At 40.1% G+C, this 27723-nt stretch overlaps 1 protein-coding gene across 1 annotated transcript; it reads left to right on the top strand.

The window, feature by feature from the left end:
* Window positions 1-21102: 21102 nt before the first annotated feature.
* Window positions 21103-23147, top strand: LOC147621038 (Transcriptional coactivator/pterin dehydratase). The gene is made up of 3 exons (XM_086825290.1): window positions 21103-21546; window positions 22308-22503; window positions 22752-23147. The coding sequence occupies exons 1-3, from the start codon at window positions 21175-21177 to the stop codon at window positions 22841-22843; spliced, it is 660 nt and encodes a 219-aa protein (XP_086681416.1). The 5' UTR covers window positions 21103-21174; the 3' UTR covers window positions 22844-23147.
* The last annotated feature ends 4576 nt before the right edge of the window (window positions 23148-27723 follow it).

Here is a 27723-nt window from a genome sequence, read left to right on the forward strand (position 1 = left end):
CTATAACCATTTTTTTACTACAACTTTACACCGAACTAGAAATTGGGCATACACAGTCAAAATAAACACTTCACATGGTTCCTGCTCTATAAAAAAACTACAGAGTCTAAAGGGAGCCCAAAATGTGATCCAATCGTATCAAAATACGTAAAAACTCAATTAACAAAGTTAATTGCACATAATATGGACTTCTTTCTTCACTAAGGAGGATACCTGAATCTAAAACAGTGACTTCTTTGTTTGTCTATAGTTCTCACAACTATCGATGGTGTTACTCCAAAATCAAAGAGGGAAAGAGATAAAAATATCCTTACTTGTGTTCCACTTCCTTGTGTGCCTTGTTTTTGCCTCTTTCTTGCCTCCTTAGCTCTCACATAAACCAAAGCTTTGATACTATAAAGGGAATGTGGAGAAAAGGAAGAGTTTGAGCTCTTTTGCAAGCAATAAGAGAGAGCAAGACACAAGAGAGAGATGGATGGTTGACTTTTCTTCTATCTTCTTCTCTTATTTTTACAACCATCAAATAAAGAGATAAGAGTACATACTATATGGAAAAGTCCTCTCCTCCTATAGCATACAACGGCGGCCAGTCTATAGTGTGAACTCTACTATATAAGCTGGTCTTATAACTATGCCATACTCTAATAATCCAAATATGGCTATCACACAGCCTGTGATCCACTGCTATCATATCAACATAATCTCACCAACTGTGCTAGTGACATAAGTGCAAAAGCTATCACCTAGGTGAGTCATCATCTAGGCGTGTCATCAATGTCAAAAGCACTAGTTGAGCTTGATATCTCAATAGAAACATGGTATCTAGAGCTTGAGAAGAGGTGAGAGAGAAGGAACAGGATGGGAGAAAAGAAATGCAGAGCATGCGACTATTATATAGGTAGAAAGATGGTAGCTTGAGCTTAGACAAGGTAAATGAGGCTATATGGAAGGAGGGGGAGGGAGGTTGGGAGGGAGAGAAGGGGAAGAGAGGCTATGGGATGTGCTAAAAGCAGGTAAAAATGTGCTAAAAGCAGGTAAAAATGAGGCTAAAAGCAGGTAAAAATGAGGCTATATGGAAGGAGGGGGAGGGAGGTTGGGAGGGAGAGAAGGGGAAGGGAGGCTATGGGATGTGCTAAAAGCAAGTAAAAATGAGTTATGCATACAAAAAATGTTGAAATAACACACCAAAATATAATTCATATGTGACATGGGGCTAGAGGGCAAAGGTTCTAAGTTCTTTAGGCTAATATTAGACTATCATAATATGTTATTTTGGGTTCATTATCAGCCTAGAAAGGAGGCACTTGGAGAAATTCCTTGGTGGCTCTAGGTGGCACCCAAATCTATGCTTTTGGTGCTCAGTTCTAGGAGAATCTAGGTGGAGATTAGCACTTAATCTCTTCCTAATCTTTAGTACTCTTGTCTATTTAAAGGTTTCTATCTAGTGAAAGCGTACCTCATTATCCACTCTCATGTTGTCATTATGCTTAATCTATTTTGATTAGTCTTAATCTCTAGCTTAAGTTATGGTCATACATGTTCCATGCCTCATGATTACATAAGCCATATTTCTAACAAAAAAGCGAAAGAATGGGATATGCAAAAAAAGGAAAGTTTGGTGAGATGCAGTAATGTTAGAATTATAATCAAGGAAAATGATATATAGGGAGCTATGCATTTATCCCAATGAGGACACACAGGGCCAAGAAAAAGTATCTCCCCCTTTATAGATATGCTGAAGAAAAAGGAATACTATAGCAACAATGATACTACAGAGTATGACAACATCAACAAGAAGCATAATGTAGAAAAATCTTATCGAGAATTATTAGAGTGTGATCCTTGGCAATCCCTCTATCGTGGCCATGTCAGAGTGCCTAAATGCTCCTTAATGAGCAACCACAGTTTTTTTTTTGTGCTTTTTATACTTTCCCACAGCCCGTTTTACAGCCTCAAGAGGCTTGGTGTACTTTTCGTTGGATCAAACGGATGTCCATTCACCCTAATTAGCTTAGGCGCTATACACACGTGAAGAACGACCTCTTAGAGATATTTTTTCGAAAAAAGCATATGCTAGAAACTTTCTAGATGGAAGAGGTCCTAAAACCTATTTTCCATCACTGTCTCAAGACGAAAAAAATTTCAGATAATTTTTTTCCTGTTTCGCAGCACGTTCTTTTAGGGTGTTTCAAAAGGAATTTTGAAAAACTTTGTATAAGGGGGTTATAGTATTTTTGGAGTACTACAACTTTGTTTCCTTGAGTCGTCTGTGATTTTATCGTTTAGACCTTAAAAAAGTAGCCTGAATATGGCTCATCGTCGTTTTCGCGCTGTTTGTTTATAATTTTTCGTGGTTTTCGGCTATTTTTTGCCTCGATTTCTAGTTGAATTTTGAGGCTGTTGGTCGGAGGCCAAAATGGTCGATTTTGACCAGACAGTAGATCCAAAGTCGAACTGCTCGATGCCATCTTTCCGATGAGTCCTAGAGCGCCTTCATCGGATATACAGTTTAGGAGATACGGGCCTCCAAACAGGGGTGTTTTCTAGAGTTTTTGTTTTTTTTTGCCGGTGGACCCCTTTTCACGTCGATGGACTTCACGAGTTTTATAAATTTTAATTTTAATTTTTTTTTTTTTTTGGCGCGTGAACTTTAGTTCCATGAAATTGCAGAAAATGGTTCACGCCGTGAATCGGACTTCACGGAATATTAAATTTGATTTTCTTTTTTTTATATCTGACTTTTCATGGCCGAAACTTTCACGGTCGAAATTTTCACGGCTTGAACTTTCACAGTCAGACTTTTCACAGTCGAATTTTTTAAATTTTTAATTTTTTTGGAGTCTAGTGGTGGGAAATACAAATTTTCCTTTTTGGGGGGAACATTTTTTTAATTTAAAATAAAAGGGATATGGGCATTTTTCCAAAAAGGTAAGTGGGAATAAAAAAAGTCAACCTTTTAATGACACCCCTTACACCCTTCATAAATGACCCTCAAAATTGATAACTCATAAGCGTCTACTCATTGAATGCTCATTAGCCTTAATGAGTTATGTAAAAAAGTGATTAAAGATTAATCCTTTCACTAATATTTTCCTTTTTTACACTAATCAAAGACTCTAATTAACCACTAATCCCTAATTAATTCACACAATTGAGCACATCATTGGATAGAGCAAGAGAATGCTAATCTTTGTGCATCAACAATTGTGTAAATTAATCTAAAATAGGGGATTAATTAGACTCTTAATTATGATCTCCTCTTTTAAGGTAAAATTAAGCAGAGAGTCAAATTTCTCTAATTGATGTGATTAGGTGTTTCGATACATCTAGATGCTCTCAAAACACTCAAAAATACCAATTTTGACTACTCATATGATCAATTTAGACCCAAATTAACACATTTCCTAATTTTTTGGCCTCTTGAATAAGATTAATCACCCTTAATGTGACAAAAACTAGTCCATTAAGAGAAATTAATCAAATTCAAGGGTTTTTTGATGGTTTTAAGAAAATTTTTAGAATATTAAGCTAGTCCTAATGCTTGCTAACACTCCATTCTAAACAATTTCAACAACAAATACACAATTAAAGTAAAATTAATGATCTTAGTTCTATGTTTAACACTAAAGAGAGCTAGCATTCACTAAAAATTGCACTCTTGCATTGTTTGATGTAATGGATGCAAACTAAGCCTAATACAAACTATGTGCAAGCCCTAAGAACATGAAAAGGCATAAAAGCAACAATAAAAACAACAACTTAATCTAAAAATTAAGCAAAAAATATTCTTTTCAAAAACAAATAAGAGAGCTATTCTACACCAAATCTCACACAAATCACCATTAAATCCACATCTTTTTTATGGGGAACCATTAATCAAGATAATGGGCAATGGGTTATACGTAGAATAGAGGCAAAACAATGGAAAAAGCCAAGGGATGGCTCCTCAACAGAGCAGCCGCACCAAAAATGTTATAGCTCACCCTAACTCTCCTTGAAACACATCCAAAAAGAGATTACCTAGTGAACCGCAACGGACGTGAGGATATTTCCAATGGTCGAGCTTGTAACCCTTGAGGTCTCCAAGCTCTACAACTCCTTGAGAAGCAATTCCACTGTGTCTCCCACCACGAGCGTTGGCATGCATTGGGGAGAGAGATTGGCAAGAGGATTAGCAAGAGCAAGACTAAATTGCACAATGGGAGAGTATGTTGTATTATGAGAGAAATTCACTTCTATACATGGCCATAAGTGTTCACACTCACTTAAACTGTGGCCGGGGCCCCGAGCACTTTAGGCTCATAAGAGGCCTAATGCTATTACAATGACTACTCTCATAATATATCCATAAAGTACATCACTTAGGACTTTATCCTAACTTGCTACCACACTCTCTTAAAGTGGGAATTGACATAAATACTCCATCACACCATTACGAGCACCCGTCCAAGTTGTAGCTTTGAACACGATTGCTTCATATCCTGAATGTATAACCCTTTGGTGTATCTACCGTGACTCCTTGATGTAAGATAATGGCAGTGGATCTTGTTAATCCTAGAATTGGATTAACAATGCAAAAAAGATGTGTATGACGGTGTGACGCCACTTGCTCTTTTTTATATAATGCCCAAGGGGTCTCCTATACAAAAAGAGTGGCTTTGGGAAGGACATCATACCCATTCGACATCCAATGATGAGGGTGAAACTTGACAAGTGGGTCCATAGGGCTATGATCCCTTGTTTCATCCCCATTGGATGTTCGATGGGTGTGACAGTGTGTTGCCACCCACTCTTTTTTTCATATATCCCCCAAGGTTTCTCCTATGCAAAAAAGAGCAGGTATAGGTAGGACATCACACCAAGCATTGTCTGATGGTCGGTGAGACTTTGCAAGTGGACCCATGGTGCCCCTACTTGTAAATTTTCAACCCCATTATGTTGGATGGGTGTGATAATGTGTGATACTTGCTCTTTTTTGTATATATTGCCCAAGGGTTTGCATATGCAAAAAAAAAAAGTGGCTTTTGGTAGGACAGCACACCCTCCCATGTGTTTGATGGGCCTCAAACTTTGCAAGTTGGTCCATGGGACTTTTCTACCTCCACTTGGAAATTTTTTTCCCATTGGTGGATACTCAGGTGGGTGTGATGATATGTTGCTACTACCCGCTCTTTTTTGTATATGGTGTTACCATATTATAGTAGTGATGTGTGTGAACACACTTAGGACCGCCGGGGCACTTTTTCCCTCACTAGGAGGTTTTTTCCCCCGTGCATTGTATATACGCCCATTATCTTCTAGGGCTCGTTGTCTTTCATTTTTGGCACTCATAATACACTACTGTGTTGTGCTCAAGCTTCCTCATCTTCTTGAAGTTGTGTGTGCATTCCTGCAACCCTAATTCCAACAATTGGTATCAGAGCAGGCTTCCTCCTCCCGGGCAGCATCACCGGCACCTGCCGCTTCATCTCCTCCGATTGCGACGAGGTTTCACGAGCGTCTGCAGGTTAGTATATGCCGTGGGAAAGCCCGCAGGGCTTGTTCGTTTCAGAATTTTGATCTGAAGTCATTTCGCCCTCCGTTTTTGCATTCCAAGTACTGCGCAGGCAAAATCGTCCTACTGTGCAGATTTTCTGTCAAGATTAAAATCTGCAGGACAGGTGCCCATTCGTCTGTTTTGGGCTGTGCTACATAGCACAGGTCGATTTTATACAGGTTTACCTCTTACAGACAGCATTTACATCTAGTAGTACAGTCATTGGCCATGGCTGACAACAATGATGTATTCCGCATGTTGGCTGCTGAGGATAAGTTGGATGGCACCAACTATCCATTGTGGGCATATATGATGCGACATGTATTGGTAGCAAAGGGGTTATGGAACATTGTGCAGGGTATTGATGCACGTCCTATTGTGGCTGGGAATGCTGCAAACACATCAGAAACAGGTACTGTTGATGATGGTGCAGGCACAAGTGCTGTAGCAGCTGTTCGAGAACCACCACTTTCAGCAGAGCAGATTCGTTGGGATGGTAGAGATGCGCAGGCTCATGCCTTGATTGCACTGTCTGTCAAACGTACCATTATCCCACATATTCGCTCCTGCAGGACTTCTAAGGATGCTTGGGATGTACTTGCCACATTGTATCAGGCAAGAAATGAGGCTCGTGTTGCTTACCTCCGAAAACAGTTGGAGAGTGAGCATATGAACGAAGGTGATTCTATGGATAGTTTTTTGACAAAGATCAAGGATTTCAAAGAGCAGCTCATTTCTGCAGATGAAATCCTGTCAGACAGTTCACTTGTGCAGACTGTTTTGAATGGTCTACCAGATTCTTATCAGGGTTTTGCTTCCACTCTTCGCTTGATGATGAAAGGCAATCCCAATGCCTTATCATTTGAGGAGTTAGTTTCTGTTTTGCTGCAAGAAGACCAGTCAAGGCAAAACAGGAATATTATGCGTGTCGCAGATCAAGCTTTCGTTGCTAGTCAGAGAAGCGGGAAAGGTAAAGCTGGCTTTTCTTCTAGTAAGCAGAAATCTGCAAATGCTGCGCAACCACAGAAGGAAGACAAAGATGAGAAGAAGGGTGACAAACAGAAGACATTTTGCAAGTACTGTAAGGGAAATGATCATGTCATCAAAGCGTGTCCTAAGCTGGCTGCGAAAGAGGCTAAGAAGAAAGAGGCTGGTATGGCTGTTGCAGATGCCTCTCCTTCTAACAATGAATCTGCTAATGTTGTTCAAGATACAGAATGGGCATTCAATGCGCAGTGCAGTTATGACCCATCTTTGCATGACACATGTATGTCTGCAGTAGATTCAGATGTATGGTACTTTGACAGTGGTGCCACTAAGCATATCACCTCGCAGCGCAGTTTATTCACTTTCCTTGAGTCTGCTCCCACAGGGAATACTGTCACTTGTGCCAATAACTCCTCTTATCCCGTTAAAGGAGTTGGACAGATTGTGCTGAATGTTGCAAATTGCAACACCTTTACACTTTTTGATGCATTGTATGTGCCAGGGATCAAAAAGAATCTGCTGTCAGTCTCCGCATTTGCCAAAACAGGTTTGGTTGTAAAATTTGTGGATGACAGATGTACTGTTCATGATCTCTCTTGTGGTGACATCATTGTAGCATCTGGTTCACTATGTCGAGGGCTGTATAAGCTCAATATGGATGGCAAATGTGTAGAGGATTCAGCATGTGCTATTATGGATACGCAGGCTATTTCAAATGCAAAACTGTGGCATGCACGTTTTGGTCATCTGAATTTTGCAAGTTTGCTGCGCCTGCAGAAATCTGAAATGGTGTCTTCTTTGCCTAAGCTTGAGGCACCTGTCAAGCATGTTTGTGAGGGCTGCATATTGGGTAAAATGCAGTATGCTTCCTTTCCCAAAGATGGATCAGTGAGAGCTGAACGCAGATTGCAGCTTGTTCACAGTGATGTTTGTGGTCCCATGCAAACTCCATCATTTGGAAACTACCTTTACTTCGTGACTTTCATTGATGATTTTACCAGGCATGCATGGGTATATCCTTTGAAGGCAAAGTCCGAAGTGTTTTTGTGCTTCAAACAGTTTTTGGTTATGGCTGAAAATGTGTCAGAAAGTAAGATGGGCACCCTCCGTTCAGATCGAGGGGGGGAGTATATGTCTTCAGAATTTAATGCATTTCTGGCTAAGCGTGGGATAAAACACCAATGTACAGTGCCGTATACACCACAGCAAAATGGTGTGGCTGAGAGAAAAAACAGGTCTCTCATGGAAATGGCAAGATGTATGGTTAAGAGTCAAAGTCTACCACATGGTTTTTGGCTTGAGGCTGTCATGTGTGCCACTTATGTACTAAACAGGTGTCCCACCAAAGCATTACAGGTTGTCACTCCATATGAGGCTTGGCATAGCCGCAAGCCATCTGTTGGCCATTTACGTGTTTTTGGTTGCCTGGCATATGCATTAGTGCCTGTGCAACATCGCAGAAAATTGGATGACAAAGCTGTCAAATGTATTTTTGTTGGATATAGTGCTGAGAGCAAAGGCTATCGTTTGTATCATCCACAGACAAAGCGCATTTTGGTTAGCCGTGATGTTGTATTTGTGGAAGATGCAGTTCAGCCCTTGGTTTCATGTACTAAGGAGACAGATATCAGCTCACGTGATGTCTATGATACATTGTTGCCTCTTTTCAGTGGTGCACAGTCAAGTGCAATACCTCATGAGGCAGTTTTTCAGCCTATGCAGGTTTTAAATGATGGCACAGATCAGCCTATATCTGATGCAGATGTGCATGATGCACTTGAGGATGAGAGACAAAAGATTGAGGGCTCTAGGAACATGCCTAGATGGCTGGTGCAGACTTTGCGTGACAGCAAGTTGGATGCCCCTTTGTCTAGTCGCACTCGTTCTGGCTCTCATGGTGCCTCTTATGCGTCAGATTGTTATGCATTGGCTGTTTCTAGTATGTGCGATGAAAGTGAGCCTGTTTCATTTGATGAGGCACAAAGTTCAGAAAATTGGATGGCTGCTATGCAAGCAGAATACGATGCTATTATGAAGAATAGTACATGGTCTTTATGTGACTTGCCCCCTGGCAAGAAGGCCATTGGCACTAAGTGGGTATACAAATTGAAGCGTAAGCCTGATGGCACAGTGGATCGCCATAAGGCTAGGCTTGTTGCAAAAGGTTATGCTCAAGAGAAGGGCATTGATTTTGATGAGACTTTTGCTCCCACATGTCGTATGACCACTGTTCGTAGCATCTGTGCATTAGCAGCTCATAATGGTTGGAATGTACATCAGCTGGACATAAAGACTGCGTTCTTAAATGGAGATTTGCATGAGGAGGTGTATGTATCGCAGCCTCGTGGTTTTGTTCAAAGAGGGCAGGAAAACAAAGTGTGCAGATTAAAAAAGGCTTTATATGGTTTAAAGCAAGCTCCACGAGCTTGGTATGAAAAAATACATGCATATTTGACTGCACATGGATTTCAGAATAGTCCAACAGAAAGCACTTTGTATGTTAAACGTGTGGATGGTGTACATCTAATCATTGCTCTCTATGTCGATGACATGCTGCTCACAGGACCAAATGAGAGTCATATTGCTGATTTTAAGGCTGATTTGAATGCCTCTTTTGAGATGTCAGATTTGGGGCATTTGCATCATTATTTGGGGATACAATTTAAGCAGTGTGATGGAGGTATTGCTTTGTGTCAGACAAAGTATATTGAAACATTGTTGCGGAGATTTGGCCTTGAAGACTGCAAGCCTATTGCTACTCCAATGGAGACAGGTTTGAAGTTGAGTCTTCATGATGCTGGAGATCACTTTGATGTCACACTCTATCAGACAGCTATTGGTTGCCTCATTTATGTATGCATTACGAGGCCAGACATTCAGTTTGCAGTCTCACAGGTGAGCAGATTTATGCATAGCCCAGGCATTAAGCATTGGCAGGCAGTGAAGCGTATCTTTCGCTATTTGAGTGGTACTCGGCATCTTGGGTTGTTTTATCCCAAGGGGGGATCATTGCCGCCAGATTTACATGTTTTTTGAGATTCTGACTGGGCTGGTTGTTATGACACACGCGTGTCCACGAGTGGTTTTTGCTTCATGCTTGGAAGCTCATGCATATCATGGTTGAGCAAGAAGCAGCCTACTGTGGCCACTTCTAGTTGTGAAGCTGAGTACAGGGCAGCTTTCACAGCTACGGTTGAGTGTGTGTGGCTCAGACGCCTTATGGCTGATTTGGGTGTTGGGCAGCCATCTGCCACCACCATCTTCACTGACAGTCAGAGCGCATTGGCAGTTGCGCGGAACCCAGTGTTCCATGCTCGTACGAAGCACATTGAGGTGCACTACCATTACGTCAGGGAGAGACTCTCTGCAGGAGAGATCAGTTTGGCTTATGTGCCAACACACGATAACCTTGCAGACCTTTTCACAAAGGCTCTGCCTCGTGAGAAGTTCGAAGCTTTTCGCAAAGCTTTGGGCTTACTCCCTTTTGTGGATTCGTCCACATAGCTAGACACTTCCCTATACATGAGTGCTAGCTCTTGTTCACCGCATCACTCCAGGGGGGATTTGTTACCATATTATAGTAGTGATGTGTGTGAACACACTTAGGACCGCCGGGGCACTTTTTCCCTCACTAGGAGGTTTTTTCCCCCGTGCATTGTATATACGCCCATTATCTTCTAGGGCTTGTTATCTTTCATTTTTGGCACTCATAATACACTACTGTGTTGTGCTCAAGCTTCCTCATCTTCTTGAAGTTGTGTGTGCATTCCTGCAACCCTAATTCCAACATATGGCCCAAGGGATCTCATCATATGCCAAAAAGAGCGGGTTTGGGTAAGACTTCACACCCATTCTGGTGTCCAAAATGGTGCAATGTTGCACATGGGTCTTTGCGGATGCACTAGACGGATGTGACGTTGTGTTGACCCACTATTTTTTGCATAGTGCCCAAGCAGTCCCTGATGCAAAAAAGAGCAGGTTTGGTTAGAACATCACACCCATCTGGCATTTGATGGTGGGGATGAAACTTTTCAAGTGGGTTCATCGAGATACTCTCCCCCCACTTGTAAAGTTTCATTCCCATCAAATTCTGGATGGGTGTGATAGTCTTTTGCTATTTGCCATGCTCTTTTTTTTTCCAGAAAGGAGACTTCTATTAAGTATGAAAATTTTTTACAAAATGGAGATTTCACACCAAGAAAGGTGGAGATCTCAACCAATCAGAAGCCCTGTGCTGCCAATAGGGTCTCGAGTGAGAGGACGTGAAAAAGATACCAATGTACTGGCCGCGCTTCCTCTCTGCAACCCTCGAAGATCCCTGGATTCTGGCCTAGGTAGCCATGATGGTGTGAATAATATTACTCCAAATCCTGCAAAGACACTGAGAAACAAGAACGGGAGTACCCTCAATGGCCTTGGTGCATCTAGCCTTCCAGATATTCCAGACTGAGATGCTAGCCATAATCTCCTAAGAGCTGTCTAACCTCTGTGCCGGAGGGACAAAGTGTGAACGTGACAAATTGTGAAGACAACACTGCCGAGCAACTCCTTGCCTAACCATAATGGCCAAGCTCCTGTCAGTCCCCTCGAATCTCAGATGAGGCCCAGACTGTGTCAACCAAATGATAGAACCAAAAGAAATGATAGCTGTTAAAATTACAGCAATGTGATGAGCTATGGTGGATCAAATGCTAGAATCAACATCATTAACAAAGTGATTAGATAATAATTAAGACGTAAATAGTGAGCAATTAACTAATAGCTTAATATAGGCATGGATAATAAAAAACTAGCAAATTCTCATTAGGCCAATGCCTCAATTTATAGAGTTTACATCCAAGCATCAAATCCCATTGATTTCTCCTTGATTCACTCCACTTCTTTTTCTTAATTCTCTCCACCTCTCCCAGAATATCTCCACACTTCCTTCTCATGCTACCCTTTATTCTCTCCCAGTAGATTCTTCTCACCTTTTCACAAGTTCTCTCACATTTACATTCTCTTTTATAGCCTCTAGCCAAGGGCTTGTTCCCGCACACACCCTATTCACTTGTATATTTCAACATCTCCCCTCAAGTGTACTCTCCTAGCACACCTGGACCCTATACCAAGTTTCCCTCTTACTTGATAGTCCGCAACCAGTGCCTCAAGTCCCTAAACTCATAGTCCTTGACACACTCTCTCTCTCTATGTGTCCAAGGCTACTACAAGTGCCCGCGACCTTGACTAAAGTGCTCACACATACATCTACCACGTGGCCTACATCATCGGTGGCTCAGAGGTGGTTTTACTCTATTGGGGTAGGTTACATTGGGTTGTGGGGTTTCTCTCTCTCTCTCTCTCTCTCTCTCTCTCTCTCTCTCTCTCTCTCTCTCTCTCTCTCTCTCTCTCTCTCTCTCAGAAAAGATGATATGACTCCTCTTTCTTATTAGGAGCCTCCATGAAGTTTACCGATGTCGTTCCTTCTCCACTGGGTTTCCTGTATAGCAGTCTCTTGCCATGCGTCCTGGCTTTCCATAGTTGTGGCAAGTGAAGGTCCTTCCTCCTACTCTGCCTCTTCCTCGTCCTCGTCCTTGAGAGAATCCTCCTCGGGTGAAGAATGCTTTTTCTTCTCCTACTATTGAGTCGAGCCATTTCTTCTCTTTGCCTCTGCTCTCTTGCTCTAGTAGAGCTCCTTCTATCTCGTGTAGCTTCAATTCAGGTACATTCTTTAGTGTTGCTACAATGTTTTCATATTCACCTTTGTCCACACTCTTCACAAGCACTGCTAGTGCCTCATCATCTTCTACCTTTTTGCTGCCAGTTTTGCTTAATGCTTTTATATCTGTTCAAGTGTGTGATTAAAGGTTCACTTTCCTTCACACCAATTTGTAGAATTTCATTAATAGATTTATCTTTGAATTTTTAGCTTGTGTGCCAAATAATTTATTGAGTTCATCCCATGCATCTTTTGCCCATTGTATACCTGTGATGTGATGAATGATTTCATCATTTAAACTGAGTGCAATAAGTCCCAATGCTTTTTCATTTATGCTCTTCCACTCATTTTTCCCTCTCACCTCTGGGCATTCATCTCTTCCCTCAACTAGTCCCCACAAATTTTTCCTCATGAGAAAATACATGGTTTTTGTCTGCCATGTGTAAATCTGCTCCCCATTAAATTTGGCTATTTCTTGTGCTGTACTCATGATGATGTGAAGTGGGTCTTACCTCTTGATCCAATTTCAAGATTCAAGGGCAGTGTCTACCCTTTTACAACTCAATCTGGTGTTTAAGAGATGATTACAACAGATTTATTAGCATAAAATCACTAGAAATTACATTAAATCAAGGGTAACCAATTTGTACGGAATGGTTGGAGTATCAAACCATCTCCGAATTACAATCTGCAGATTTGATGAAGAGCTTGGATCTCACTACTGTAGACTTGATCAAATCAATTTCTGACTTCACCAGCTTGTAGAGCATGCTTGAAAACCCCTGGGGCTAAGAGGAATTAGACCGGCGCTTGCAAATCGTACTGCCGCCGATGTTCTGTGTTGAGTTGCTTCAATTCCTTTGGGCTGTGTGTAGGCCCTTGAGTCTAGAATGAGTACCTAAAAGGGCTTGGGCAATGGTTGAGCCTACAAGGAGAGGGAGCTCCTCCACTAGCTGGGGGTACAAAAAGCTTCTTGAAAATAACTAAAAATTTGATTATTTTCTAATTATCTACTAATCCTAATTAACTAGATAATGGGCTCATAAACTTGATGGATTTTAGGCTTGGCTCTGATACCATGTTAAAATTACAGTAATGTGATGAGCTATGGTGGATCAAATGCTAGAATCAACATCATTAACAAAGTGATTAGATAATTAAGATGTAATTAGTGAGCAATTAATCAATAGCTTAATGTAGGCATGGATAATCAAAAACTAGCAAATTCTCATTAGGCCAATGCCTCAATTTATAGAGTTTACATCCAAGCATCAAATCCCACTGATTTCTCCTTGATTCACTCCACCTCTCTTGATTCTCTCCACCTCTCCCAGAATATCTCCACACTTCCTAAATCTTATCATGCTACCCTTTATTCTCTCCTAGTAGATTCTTCTCACCTTTTCACAGGTTCTCTCACATTTACACATTCTCTTATACAGCCTCTAGCCAAGGGCTTGTTCCTGCACACACCCTATTCACTTGTATATTTCAACAATAGCATCCCTCTTAATCCTACCAAAGAGGTGTGCAATCACAGACCAAATCCTCTGTGCTTCCCTGCTCTTTTTTACATAGTGCACCCAAGGGTTTCCTTATGCAAAAAACAGTGGGTTTGGATAGGACATCACACCCATCCTGATGGGGGTGAAACTTTGCAAATCGGTCCATGGAGTTGCTCTTCTCCCCCACTCATAAATTTTCATCCCCATTGAGGGATGCCAAATGGTTTCGACATTGTGTTGCTAACTGCTCTTTTTTGCATACGGCCCAAGGGCTCACGTATACAAAAAAGAGGGGGTTTTGGTAGGACATCACACCCTTCTGGCATCTGATGGGATGAAACTTTGCAAGTTGGTCCATGTGACTACTCTACCCCTACTTACAAAGTTTTTCCATGGGACTCTTCTATCCCCACTTGCAAATTTTTATTCCCATTAAGTGTAATGGTGTATTTCTACCTGCTCTTTTTTGCATATGGCCCAAGTCATCCCATATTAAAAAAAAGAGAGGGTTTGGGTTAGGACATCACACCCATCCCACATGTCTGATGGGGGTAAGACTTTGTAAGTGGTTCCATGGAGTTGCCTTCCTCCCACTCACTATTTTTCATCCCCGTTGGGGTTTGACAATGTGTTGCTACCCACTCTTTTTTGCATATGGCCCAAGGGGTCTCATATGCAAAAAAGAGCAGGTTCTAGTAGGATATCACACCCATCCAACATCTGGTGGGGTTGAAACTTTGTAGTTGTTCTATGGGATTGATTTAGCCCCTTACAAAGTTGGTCCAGAGATTTTCCCTACCCCCACCCGCTCCCCTATGCCAAAAAGAGCGGGTTTAGGTAGGGCATCATACCCATTGAACATCCGATGGGGATGAAACTTTTCAAGTGGGTCCATGGGGCTGATCTCCCAAAGACTCATAAAGTTTCATCCTCATTAGTGTGATGTTAAATTTTTTTCGAAGCCTCGAGAGCATTTTATTGTGTGAGCATAATACAAGATGGAGATGAATGCAAGTTTTTTCATGTAGACAAACTCTGGATAGAATGTCACCCGACAAGAGACAGCCCATCAAGAAGAGGAACATTTTGTGATGGTATCATATATAAAGAGATGTAGTAATGTTATTGTGTTCAGAAAGAGTGAAACAAAATCTGACAGTGTTTTGAGACGAGAGAGACCATAAAGTAATAGTGTGATGGGCAAATACTTTCAGGAACAAATATGCCAAGTCTGGTATCAATATTTCCGAGCACTTGATCAAGGGATGGATAATTGAGAAGGAGATGAGAGAGGACTGCTAGTTGCACACAATAAAGGGGATGAGGAGAATTAGTCATGTGAAAGGGGGGGTTAATAAAAAAACAAGGGTGACCATCCTTTAAAACCAAGAAATGAGTAATGGGGGGCAAGCTTCTAAAAGAATTAGGTGACAATGTGAATGGGCACACCTACAAGAAGGAATGGCACACAAGCGGTATGGGAAGAAGATAGGGCTGTCAAGGCCTCTCGAGCATAAGAGGGGAGAGTAGAGAGAAGCTAGGGGGTGACAACATCACACGAGAAGAAGAGCACACACATAGAACAAGAGTGCAGCCAATGAAAGAAACAAGAGAGGGGGCTGCCCTTTGATGTTGAGGGGCGCATCACTAGCTTCGCTCAAGAAAGGGAGAAGCCAAGAAGGGAGAGAGAGAGAGAGAGAGAGAGAGAGAGAGAGAGAGAGAGAGAGAGAGAGAGAGAGAGAGAGAGAGAGAGAGAGAGAGAGAGAGAGATTTCAAGCACTGAGGGTAGTGAGAGAGACTAAAAAGATCAACGAGTAGAAGGAGCTTGCGAATCTTTAGCCTGACCAAGAAAGCTAGAGATAAGATATTTTTGTATAATACCATTGTTTATCAATTGTAAAACTCTTATATTCTAATAATAAAAACACATTCAAACAAGATGATTCATTGTCAAAGTGTGTGATGAAAATAATTTTATATCTAGTGGCATAAATTTGTCTTGATTTTGTCTTGTGAAGATGATTATCTCTATTAATACACCTGTATTTTGTGAAAAGAAAATGTTTTGCTACATAAACACATCCATAGCATCACATTTTGTTGGGAGAGAGGGGTGTTTCATGGTTATTGCATAGTGCACATTGCTGATAGAGAATTTAGTCATGCTCCAACCATTTACTAGGTATACATTTTCTTGTGTAGTATTGATAGCATCTCTCTTGCTAGGTGTCATTCCTTGGTTTGTCTTGCTCCATAGATTGGCTTGCTCGATGGGACCATTTCCTTTGCATTGTGGTACAGTGACGCGAACCTACATTTGTTTTCATGGAGCTCATAGTAAATTCTTATTTTTGTTTTAGGTTGCTAGATTTTCTTTTAGACTTGTGATATAGCTGGATTGCTAGTACCCAAAAGCATAAGAGTTTTAGATATTGTGCAACCCAAATTGTTGAAAAAGTTGATAAAGAACATAAAAATTTCTCAAAGGATGGTTAGTGTCCTAATAATATGGGATGAGTTTCTTGATAAGCTTGTTGATGACCAAGATTTAGAGGCCAAAGGGATTCTTGTGAGAAAAGGAAAAAAAGAGTGTAAAGGAGATAATGATATAATCAAGACTCCTCTTAAACCTAGAAGGGTTTATATAAAGCCTTATAATGGGGTTGGGAGTGAGGAAGCTAACACTCATGTTAGAGATTTCATTCTTCAGTGTATGGTAGCTAGATACATGAATCCCAATGAGTGGAAAACATGGTTCCCAATAACTTTGAGTGAAAGCCAAAAATTGATTCTATGACATGGAGGAGCATGAATCCATAGGATTGCTACTTGGGAGGGGTTAATAGCAGCCTTTCTTGAGCATTTTCCACCTACCTTGAGCCCATTAAATGTCCTAATTATGCTGGGAGGTTTCTTTCAAGAGAAAAATGAGCTAGTAAAGAGTTATGTGACAAGGTTTGTCAAGTTTAAAACTAAACATTGTGATCCCCATAATTTTTACAAGAGGATGATAGAAGAGAGCTTCATTCAAGACTTACAACCAGCATTGCAAATCCATGTGAGGTTAGCTAAGACTCTTGCACTTGAAGATGTATTTGCTAAAGCTTTATGAAGTAGAAAAGGCCATTTTGAGTACAAATCTCGCACTCCAACTTAGAGCTAAGCAAGAGCCAGAGAAAGTTGAAATTTCACATGACCTATAAATTCCTAGAAACATGCCAAAATTTAGCCTTGGGGAGAGAAACCAAAAGAGGCCATGCAAACACACCATATACCATCTCAAGGTGATGCTCTAGGGAGCCCACAAGAGGGACAATGAGATATCACAAAAGGCTAGAGCGCCAAAGAAGAAGATGATTTGCATTTGGAGAAGAAAAGAAATGGGATAGCAAAAACATCTGAGAAATGGGATAGCCAAAACACCTGAGAAATGTCTAATGTATAAGGCACATGTCTAACCAAAGATCTGGGTTCACACTAGCAGGCTAGTCTCCCCCCACAGGACATCACTACTCCATTTTTTCAGAGCCTCAAGAGCATGTTATTGTAACATTGCATGCATGCATGTGTTTTGTTGTTTCTGCACGTGTCCATTTACTACTATTATGAGCATCTTGTATAATATTTATCTCACACAGATGCTCTCACTTGGTCGGCCTTGAGGAGCTATTTTGACAGGATGGATTGACTTCAATGCAAAAGAGAGAACAAGATGGAGATGAACGCAACTTTTTTCATGTGGAAAAACTTTGGACAAAATGTCACCCACAAGGGATGTAAGCCCATCAACAAGAGGAACATATGCTAAGTAGGGTATCGACATTGCCAAGCTCTTGATCAAGGAATGGACAATTGAGAAGGAGCCAAGGAAGAGCCAAGAGATGGCTGCAAGAGCTACACACAATAGGGGGATGAGGAGCATTAGTCATATGAAACGGGGAATAAGGTGACCATGTGAATGGGTGCACTTGGAAGAAGAAACGGTGCACAAGGGGTACAAGAAGAAGATAGGGCTACTAGGGACTCTAGAGCATAAGAAGGGAGCAAAGGGAGAAACCGAGGGGGTGACAACATCACACAAGAGAAGAAGAGCTCACACATAGAACAAGAGTGCAGTCAATGAAAGAAACAAGAGAGAGAAATGCCCTTTGATGACACTCACAAGCCGAAGGGCACATCACCATCTTAGGCTCAAAAGAAAGAGAGAAGTTCGGAAGGGATAGAGAGATATTTTTCAAGCATTGAGGGTAGTGAGGGAGATTAAAAAGATCAATGAGGAGAAGGAGCTTTCGAATCTTCAAGCTAACCAAGAAAGTTAGAAATAAGATATTTTTTATTTCTCATATGCTAATAAAAACACATTTAAACAAGATCATTCAATATCAAAGTGTGTGGTGAAAATAATTTTATATGTGGTGACATAAATTTGTCTTGATTGTGTCTTGTAAATATTATTATCTCTATTTAATACACACACATCTTTTGTGAAAAGAAAATGTTTTGCTACGTAAACACATCCATAACATCACATTTGGCTGAGAGAGCAGGCTGTTTCATGGTTATTACATATAGTGCAAATTGCTGATAGAGAATTTAGTCGTGCTCTAGCCATTTACTATGGATATAAATTTTCTTTTGTGTCTCAGTCTTGGGCTTTGAGATATTGAGAATATTGATAACATCTCTCTTATTAGATATCATTCCTTGGTTTGTCTTGCTCCATAGGTTGGATGTCAGAATATTTCCTAACATACAATATAGCACCTATAAACATACTAAAAATCAAACTAACCAATTTTTTTAAAAAAAGATGATGAGAAAGAGCACATGTAAATATAAGAGAATGAAGTACGACTTTACTGTGTGACTACAGGCCATGAGCATGGACTTTCTGTGAATTGAAACGAGTGACCCTATCCTGGACTCAGATTGCCTAGAATGGTACTTTAAAGGGAAACTAAGTATTTCTTCTTTCCAAACCCACTCTGGCTATTTTTATGCACCACTAGGGGAGCGATGTTGTGGAGCTGCCTTTATGTCCCCTTGCACCATGTTTTACTTGTGTGAGCGTCGCATGTTGTACGCATCGTCCTAATTATGCTGGTACTATAGAACCTATTTTAAGCGCTATGGGATATGACTATTTTGCAGTCCATGTGGTAGGAGAGACACCACAATGGCATAATTATGCTGGTACTATAGAACCTATTTTAAGCGCTATGGGATATGACTATTTTGCAGTCCATGTGGTAGGAGATACACCACAACCGCATAATGACGTGAGTGTACTTTACCTAGTGGGAGGACCCTATCAAGTAAGAAATGCATAGGAAGAGCTTGTAGAGCAAGGGAGAAGGACAATAACTTATGGACTTACACCGTCATTCTATGAAATAATATTACTGACTCCTTATTCCTTCGGGAGCAGGGTGATTTCCTAAACAACTTAACTTGAGGTAGCTACTTAGCTCACTTACCTATAGCACCCATGCCATATCACAATAAGGATGCACTTAGGCTGTTACCTCGACTACTAGAGGAGACATATATATTAGAAGCAAAAACCGTGAGGATAATGAGCTTAGTGACACGAGTCTGACCCAGCATATGAGTTACAACTATTTGACGATGATCTCTATTGCACTGATTTTTAAGATTTTTTAATGTTCATAGAAAGCACAAGGGAACTTCTCAACATTATAAGTACAATTCGCAAGGCCGACTTCCTAACCAAACAACAAACCAAGTGTATTCTAAACCCATCCTCAACTAATGCTATTCTTTTCAATTTCAATCTTTTTTATTATTCTTCATTTAATGTTGGTTTGAGTGCCTGCTTGCATTATTATGTGATTGGTCTATCACTTTTCTAGTTATTACTTGGATAACCATTCAGAATTTGGTCCTAGTTCAAGCCTTTATGAGATCGACTTTAAAGTATACTAAAGGAGCATGCCAAGTACTCCACCTTCCTTAGTGTACCCTCTTTAGTTAGAATAGAGCCATCTAGGAGAATTGTGAAAGTGAAACTAGTTTAAACAAAAAACCAAGTGTATTCTAAACCCATCCTCAACTAATGCTGTTCTTTTCAATTTCAATCTTTTTTATTATTCTTCATTTAATGTTGGTTTGAGTGCTTGCTTGCATTATTATGTGATTGGTCTATCACTTTTCTAGTTATTACTTGGATAACCATTCAGGATTTGATCCTAGTTTTGGTCCTAGTTTAATCCTATATGAGATCGACTTTAAAGTATACCAAAGGAGCATGCCAAATACTCCACCTTCCTTAGTGTACCCTCTTTAGTTAGAATAGAGCCATCTAGGTGAATTGTGAAAGTGAAACTAGTTTAAACAAAAAATAAACAACAAACCGAAAATTGGAAAAAAAAACACACAAGAAGATAACCATTGCCATGGACTTTTGGCTCTTAGTGATAGAGCCTTGGGATCATAGCCTTGATCTCCATAGGATGGGACCTTGTTGCTAAAAACCTACTAGTAAAGGGCTTATAAATTTAAAAAAAACATCTTACTTTTATATTTTTATATTTTTATTAAATAATAATTTAAAAAAGATGAAGCATGTAATAATTAAGTAACAATTTTATTTATGAGGCTAGATAATAGTTAGAGATGGTTTCACCAAAGTGATAGTGTGTAGAGACTAGGGTCATTATCTAAGGCATGCTTTTTGCTCCATCTTAGTTTAGATCGAATTTGGACCAACCTTAATATCATCCTTGTCTTAACTAGAAAAATTTGACCAGTCCTAGAAATCTTTCCTCACTACTTGATTAGGTGTTTTCATTATGCTTAAATTTTAATTATTTTCCACTAAAGCACCCTACTCCTTGTACCATGTTGCCTTCTAAGACCTTCGACATTTCCAATGCCAACATGCATCCAACATCAGTCTCGTGCATCTTTATCGACGTAGTCCGAGGACGGAATGTACATCAGGAAGGAAAGGTATGTTAACCCTTATCGGAGACCTCTATGGCGTTGATGTTAGCCACCACATCATTTTCACCACCTTTGGGTCACAGGTACTGGAATGTGTGGAATTCACTTGAAAACCATGTTTTGTATATTTTATGTGTGTGCTCACCGCTGCACCAAGAGATTTTAGATAGAGAGTGCTAGCTTTAGAATAGATGTTTACACTAGCTAGAGTAGCCAAATGAGCCCAAGGACCAGACTTTTAACTTTTATCGTCCAAGAGTGTGAAACCTATAAGTCACCTACAAAACCTAGACTTGACTGAAAATTTGAAAGTACACTACTCACACACACAGGCTGAGATTTGAACCCATCACACCTTGGGACTCTCAAACTCCTTCCTCTCACATTTGAACCGGGACTCTTCCTCACGATTGACTATAAATAAAACTTTATATCTCCACGGTTATCTCAAATGCGCAACTACTGAAGCTCAATAAGTGGCTATGGCTGCTGCCGCTGCAGGGTTGTGTGTCCATTTTCGAGGAATCTCAGCCAACCAAGTGTTCGCCAGCAGGAGAGTACAGGTCTTTTCAGCATTTGGTGTGAAAGGTGAAACCGTCGGCGGCGGTGGCCGCAGCAGGAGGAGGAGAGGCCATGCATGGGCGGCGGGGGCGGATTTTGGAGCCCGCGACCCATTTCCGGAGGAGATCGCGAGCAACTTCGGAGACAAGGTGTTGGGCCATGGAGACACGGAGCACGTCATCCTGATCCCAACCGCCCCCGCCCTCAGCCTCGCCCAACGCTCCTGTCTCCTCCCCCTTCCGCCGGGCCTCAGCCCCTTCCCACTAGACCAGGCCAAGGCCCTCCTTCGTAAGGTGAGACACGTGTGTGTGTGTGTGAGAGAGAGAGAGATAAGAGCTTACAATGGGAGGAGGAGACAAGTCGATAATGTATGTGCTTATCATGTGTGCACATATACATATGTAAGGACGAGCTTACAATGGGAGAGGGAGATGGCACTGGCATATATGTACTAATCACATGCGTAGTTGGATGCTTGGTCAGGAATAAAGTTAGACGGGCTTTTTTTTTCTTGACTAGACCCTGACCTCCAGGTCAAGAGGCACAAGCACATGCCACTGGGCTACAAGCCTGTAGGCAGAGTAATACCAGCTTATTGGAGACTGATGAAAGAATGTGCGTATGTACACATACATATCCATATGACAGCCCTTACATTCAATAGTCTGTTCCTGTGTGTGTGTGTGTGTGTGTGAGAGAGAGAGAGAGAGAGAGAGAGAGAGAGAGTGTATTACACATGCATGTACATATGCAGGCATGGGTGAAATGATGTACATGTGTGCAAACAGAGCGTCTGCTTCAAGACTGCCTTTCCAGTGCTCGCCGATAGTTTCACAACATACTCTTGCTTTTCTTCTTTCATGAACAATGCCTGCAGCTAAGGATAAAGCGAAGCTTTAGGGATGAAACTGCCTTTAAGATAATGTTGTGGAAACCACAGTACTGTGCTCTCCCTGCATGAGGAAGACCTTGGTACTCTAGTCAAGTGATATCGTGATTTAGTTTTCTTTATTTTTTTAAATCAAAGCTAAATTTTAGACGCTGATGTGAGCAGGTTGTCGGGTGGAGGCTTGCTGAGGAACAATCAGGCTTGAAGCTCCAATGTGAATGGAGGCTAAAGGACCATGCAGCAGGGCTTGAGCTGTTAGGCCGACTGTCTCCCATTGCCGAAGCCGAGGGGAAACCCATGGAGCTTCACCTGGATGACCAGACTCATGTGCTTAGAGTGGAGATATGGACTGAATCAATAGGTATGTGTCACCCTGTTTTGCTTACACTGACCTTGTGTCTCAGTCATCATACAAAAGCTAGTTTGGAAGGATTGAATGAGAAAAGCTAAGTTTTGTTATGAAGTACTTTGTTTACTGTGCATTATAAGCAAACATAGGTATAAGCGTACATACCCACATACATAATGCACATGCATGCATGTGTACATACCTTTGTTGTTAATTGAGATTTAGAACAATTGTAAAACATATTGAAGTCTGTGTTGCAGGTGGTCTATGTGAGAATGATTTTATTTTGGCGTCCAAGATAGATCAAGTCAAAACTTCTGATCTAGTAAAGAGGAATACATTTTGGGCTTGAAGCCTTTGTGTAGTCTGGTGTTATGTTTATCGCCCCCTCGAGCACTGCAAAATCTGGACTCTAATATCACACCTCTTCATGTGGTCAGCTCTTGTAATGTTCTTACGCCTAGCTACCATCCTGATTTTATGTCTCACCTCCGGCTGTCAAAGCTACCATTGTGATATGATGTCCAATGGCTCCTGGTTGTAGTGAACAGTGGCCCGCTTGCGGCCTCTGAAGCATAGGTTGAGAGCACACATGAACAAAGTGCTTCAAGGAAGAGGTGGTGGTTTTATAATTAATAACAGGCAACTTGCCAAAATGTTTGTTGTCAAATGCATATTGAATGTTTTGAGTATATTAGACAGATGCTTGCATGAAGGGATCTGTGGGCAACCCTGATGTGGTGGTTTCGGGAGTGGCTATTGTTCCATCTTTTCATGGTGTACTTTATGCAGGGACTTCCATGGGGGTACCCAAAAACGTAGATATTTGCCAATGTTTTAGGGAGTCTTGTGATATGGTAATGTGAATATGGTTTGGGGTATTCTTCTTAATGTGGCTCACTCTTATCCATTTTGCCCTTATCCCTTATCTATTTTTTAATCATCCTACAGCTTCTCTCTCTCTCTCTCTCTCTCTCTCTCTCCAGGGCATCAAATGCTTTCCTACAGTATGAGAACACCTGTGCTGACAATCTGGGGTTTGCAAGAGCATTTTTCTGCACACAGTTTCAAGATTTTAGTGTCCATACCAGGGTTTCCTCCTTAAAGCTGACTGCTTTTGGAGGAGAGTAAAAATATATGTGAGTGGCATGATGAATGCACCTACATTCTTTGCTTGACCACCAGGTCAGTAGTGGTACATTATAGATGGATACTTTGCATTTCACAGTATATGTACATTTTGTAAAGCCTTCGGGTTTTCTGAACGCATGCACTCTCATGTTCAATTTGATAAAATCCTTCTGAGGTGTTGTTCTCATCACAATGCATTTATACCTCTACTGTGGTTTCACATATGACACATAAAGGACAGCCATTACATGCATTTGAGATATGTGACTAAAGTAAATGTATTAAATGTGCGTAATCTAACTATTGATTGATGAAGCGGACAATGGGTTGATGCATTGAGAGTTAAGTTAGAGAAGATGTGCTTTTATAGATGCAGGGTACAAACAATCGACACACGATCTAGCCCCTCTTTGATGCCTTGCATGCTTTCTAAGGCAACTTCTGGCATCCAAGTGTTGATGCAATGGACCTCATTTGGATGTGTGATGCTGAATGTAAGCCTTAAGTTTTTGATTTAAGTCATGCTAAGCTTGGGAGAGTTTTGTTAGGTCCTCATGAAAGCAGTCCCTTAAAGGATGACCTTGGTTACTTGGGATTTGTCAAAACTTTTGCTGCTTGATATAGAGCCTTCTCTTTTCACTATTAAGCTCCGAAACGGCCATTTGGATCTACCAATGGGCATGCTAAATGATGAGATTGATATAGCAACACGATTAGACATTGCTGCTGATACTTGTGAAGGAAATAAATATGCAAACAATCATGTAAGGAGAACAGAGAAAAAAAAATGACAATTTCTTGACATTACTCATGATGGAGATGGACAAGTAAACAATGATATCAAGAGAGCTCATGTTTCGTAAATGTGTTGATACAACACTAGTATCTCATCAAAGGGATGAGCACGGTGGCTTGTATGGAGACATGCAAAATATTTAACGCCTTGACATAGTACTATCCTTGGGAATACCACGATGACTTTTCTCGTGTGGACTTGAATACCTTGATCAATGTCCCATATATGTTGGTGCTTGTGTTTGATTGCTGTTAGCCACTCTATAGGTTAACATGGTTTTTTCCACCCGACTTATTGTAAGGTGCGTTGCCATCGTATTTGTTCGAATGGACACTTTGCTTTTGTTAGACGACGTTGGAACATATAAAGTGGTCTTACCTTGTGCTTAATGTCAAAGAGAAAAAGTTACCGAACTTAGTGTACATACTTGCTTAAGACTAGTAATAGAGGTCAGATCATTTTTAACTTTGGTCGGTCTAGTGTGAAAACTAGTCATTTGTAAATGAGTCAATTTTGACAATAAGTAATACACAATCATTTCATTGCAATAGTTTACTTATGAGCTCTCCTCTTCTCTCTTCTTTCTTGCATGTAGAGTGTAGGTTTTTTTCTTGTAATAGCTTCTTCGTCTTTTGTGAGAGAGACTCATTCAAAAGGGCTATCTCTTCTCACCTCCATCTAGGCATTAAGAGCTATCCCTTAACTCCTTTTTGATAAAAGAGCATTCTTGTGTGATGAGGGAGTGAGGACACAACGGACAAGCTAGTACACCCACAATGGGAAGTTGTATTTTGTGGCTTGAAAGCAAGACCCAACGACATGCTTCAATAAGTCTAATATAAGCTCTTGACTTGAATATATTTGGTGTCGCCACTGGGGACTAGCCTACGGCTTAGCTCGGTTTATCCGCTCATTCCAAGCTATTGGGTTCACCCAATATTGCTCGGTGTTGATTAGAATGCCACAATTCAAACATACAATTTTGCAGCCTTAGATGTGTTAATTTTGTTGCTTTTTATTTTTATTTATATTAGGGCATTCTATTTTTATATCTTGGAAGGCAAAAAAAACCCTAGTTTCTTGGTAATTTACATGATTTTGGAGTCCATAAGGCATAGATTTCATTGTATTAAGCCAAGGAATATTGTGATTATAGGAGTGGAATACACTTTGAAAATATGAATATTAAGTTTCATTAGATGTGAATTAGAGTGGGATAATCAATTTTGTTCATGTATTTTATAAATTTTTCATAATTTGTTCATGCACATTATTTGAATTAGTAGCTTAGAAGCATTCAAAACCACCAAAAACAATAAAAAACCACTTAATTACTTACATAAAAATTACTAACTAGGATTAGGATCCTTAGATCTCAAAAAACTCTAATAATCAGACTAATCAATCCAAAAGAGCTCTCGGGTTGGGAGATGTGAGCTTACAGTCCCGAAAAGAGACATGAGTCAAGTGTGGAGATATTGAGCTCAACTAGTGCTGTCGTCTGGGTGATAGCTTCCGCACTTATGCCACTTATACGATTAGTGATATTATGGTTGATATACCGCCAGTTGATAGGTTGTGCTGGCGGATGATAGGCTATGTGTATTATGAGGAGTAAATTCATGTAATTTAATATTACCACATTTCTCATTATTTATAAATTCTCTTAGATGAGTTTAGATTGAGACGTCTTTCTAAATCCGGGCAATAGTAGCTTACTTTATACATACTTTCTAAATCCGGGCAATAGTAGCTTACTTTCTAAATCTGGGCAATAGTAGCTTACTTTATACATACGCAAGTGATTTCGTATATGCGTAAGAGTAAAGATTACATTATCTTTATTTATTAAGTTTCGTATGGTTATTTGAATTTTTAATTAATTGATTGATTGGCATAGTTGATGTAAGTGCAGGTCCTTGGGTTGGATATAATGAAGGTGACCTAGTGGTGGTCAGGAAGATTTTGAGATACCAACTTTGGGTATTGGTAGATTGTTACTTGATTTTATGCAATGCGTGTGCTATTTTTTCATTTTGGACGATGTTCATATTTATTAGAAAGTAGATTTTTTTGGATATATGAACGCTTTCTTATGGACATTTGATTTTATTACAAGTGTTGTATATATTTATATGGTTAAAGATTCACACTTATTTTGAGTAGTTAGACTTGCACATTCAATGAAGCACACTATTTTGTTTGAAATTGACATATTTGTTTAAAAAAACTATTTTGAGCCCCACAAGCTATTTCAAGTTAATATGAGTAAAATACACTAAGAGAGGAAGCGTGGGCTCACTCTTATGTAGGGGTAAATTGGACCCAATCTTATGTTATGTATAATTTTTGTACTATGTCATGTTAATCATGTTAATTCTTTTTATAAATTTTGTATAAATTTTTTACTATGTCATATTAATCATGTTAATTCTTTTTATAATTTTTGTACAAAAATTGTAATATGACATAGTATAATTTTTGTACTATGTCATATTAATCATGTTAATTCTTATTTTATAATTTATTTACGGGTCATTGTCCTCCAACAATGGTATCAGAACCAAAGATAATTGCAAATCTTGAAGCCTGTGAAGAACCAGTGGTGGGAAAAGAAGTGATCAAAGCCATGGGTAAGGTAAATCTTCATTTAAATTTGAGCAACTAAGACGAAGGTTAAAAGGAAGCCTTGCCATAGGCCATTGGATAACAAATTTCCATGTTTTTATTGTCCAAAAGGCAAAACCAAGGTGGAAAACCTTTTGTGGGTTTTCAAAACTAGTTCAAAATCTAAAATCACTCTTCTCATACCCTCTTTATAATCACACTTCATAGATGAAAAAAGCAAGCATAGAAGGCTTCAAAACCACTTCAAGAGCTTCAATTTAATGATCTTCACCTCCTACTCTCAACCAAGGGCTCACGATAGCTGAAAAAATCTCCCTCCCACAAGCGATTTCATTTCTTGAAGAAAGGGCGGTTTCAGGTATTAAAAAGCTAAGCTTACAAAGCTTAAAACCTTTAAAAAGCTTATAAAAATCAAAATTTTGGGAGTTTTCTTGACCAAATCAAGTGCTATCTATTTTTGTGAGTTCTTCCAAGGTCAGCTAGCTTTTCAAGAATTTTTATTAATTTTTGAGCTAAAAATAGCAAAAAGTCTTAAAAATTATTGAAAAAATCTCCCAAAAAAGGTAAAAATTTTCTTGAGGTTTTCAAAGAAGTTTGGCAAATTTCTTAGCCACTTATGAGTGCTAAACCAAGGTTCTTCAATCCAACTCAATGGATTTGTATCTTGCTTTTAATAA

The sequence above is a fragment of the Cibotium barometz genome, chromosome 31, assembly GCF_041138505.1.
Source record: "Cibotium barometz isolate CiBa-2024 chromosome 31, ASM4113850v1, whole genome shotgun sequence".
NCBI classification, from domain to species: domain Eukaryota; kingdom Viridiplantae; phylum Streptophyta; class Polypodiopsida; order Cyatheales; family Cibotiaceae; genus Cibotium; species Cibotium barometz.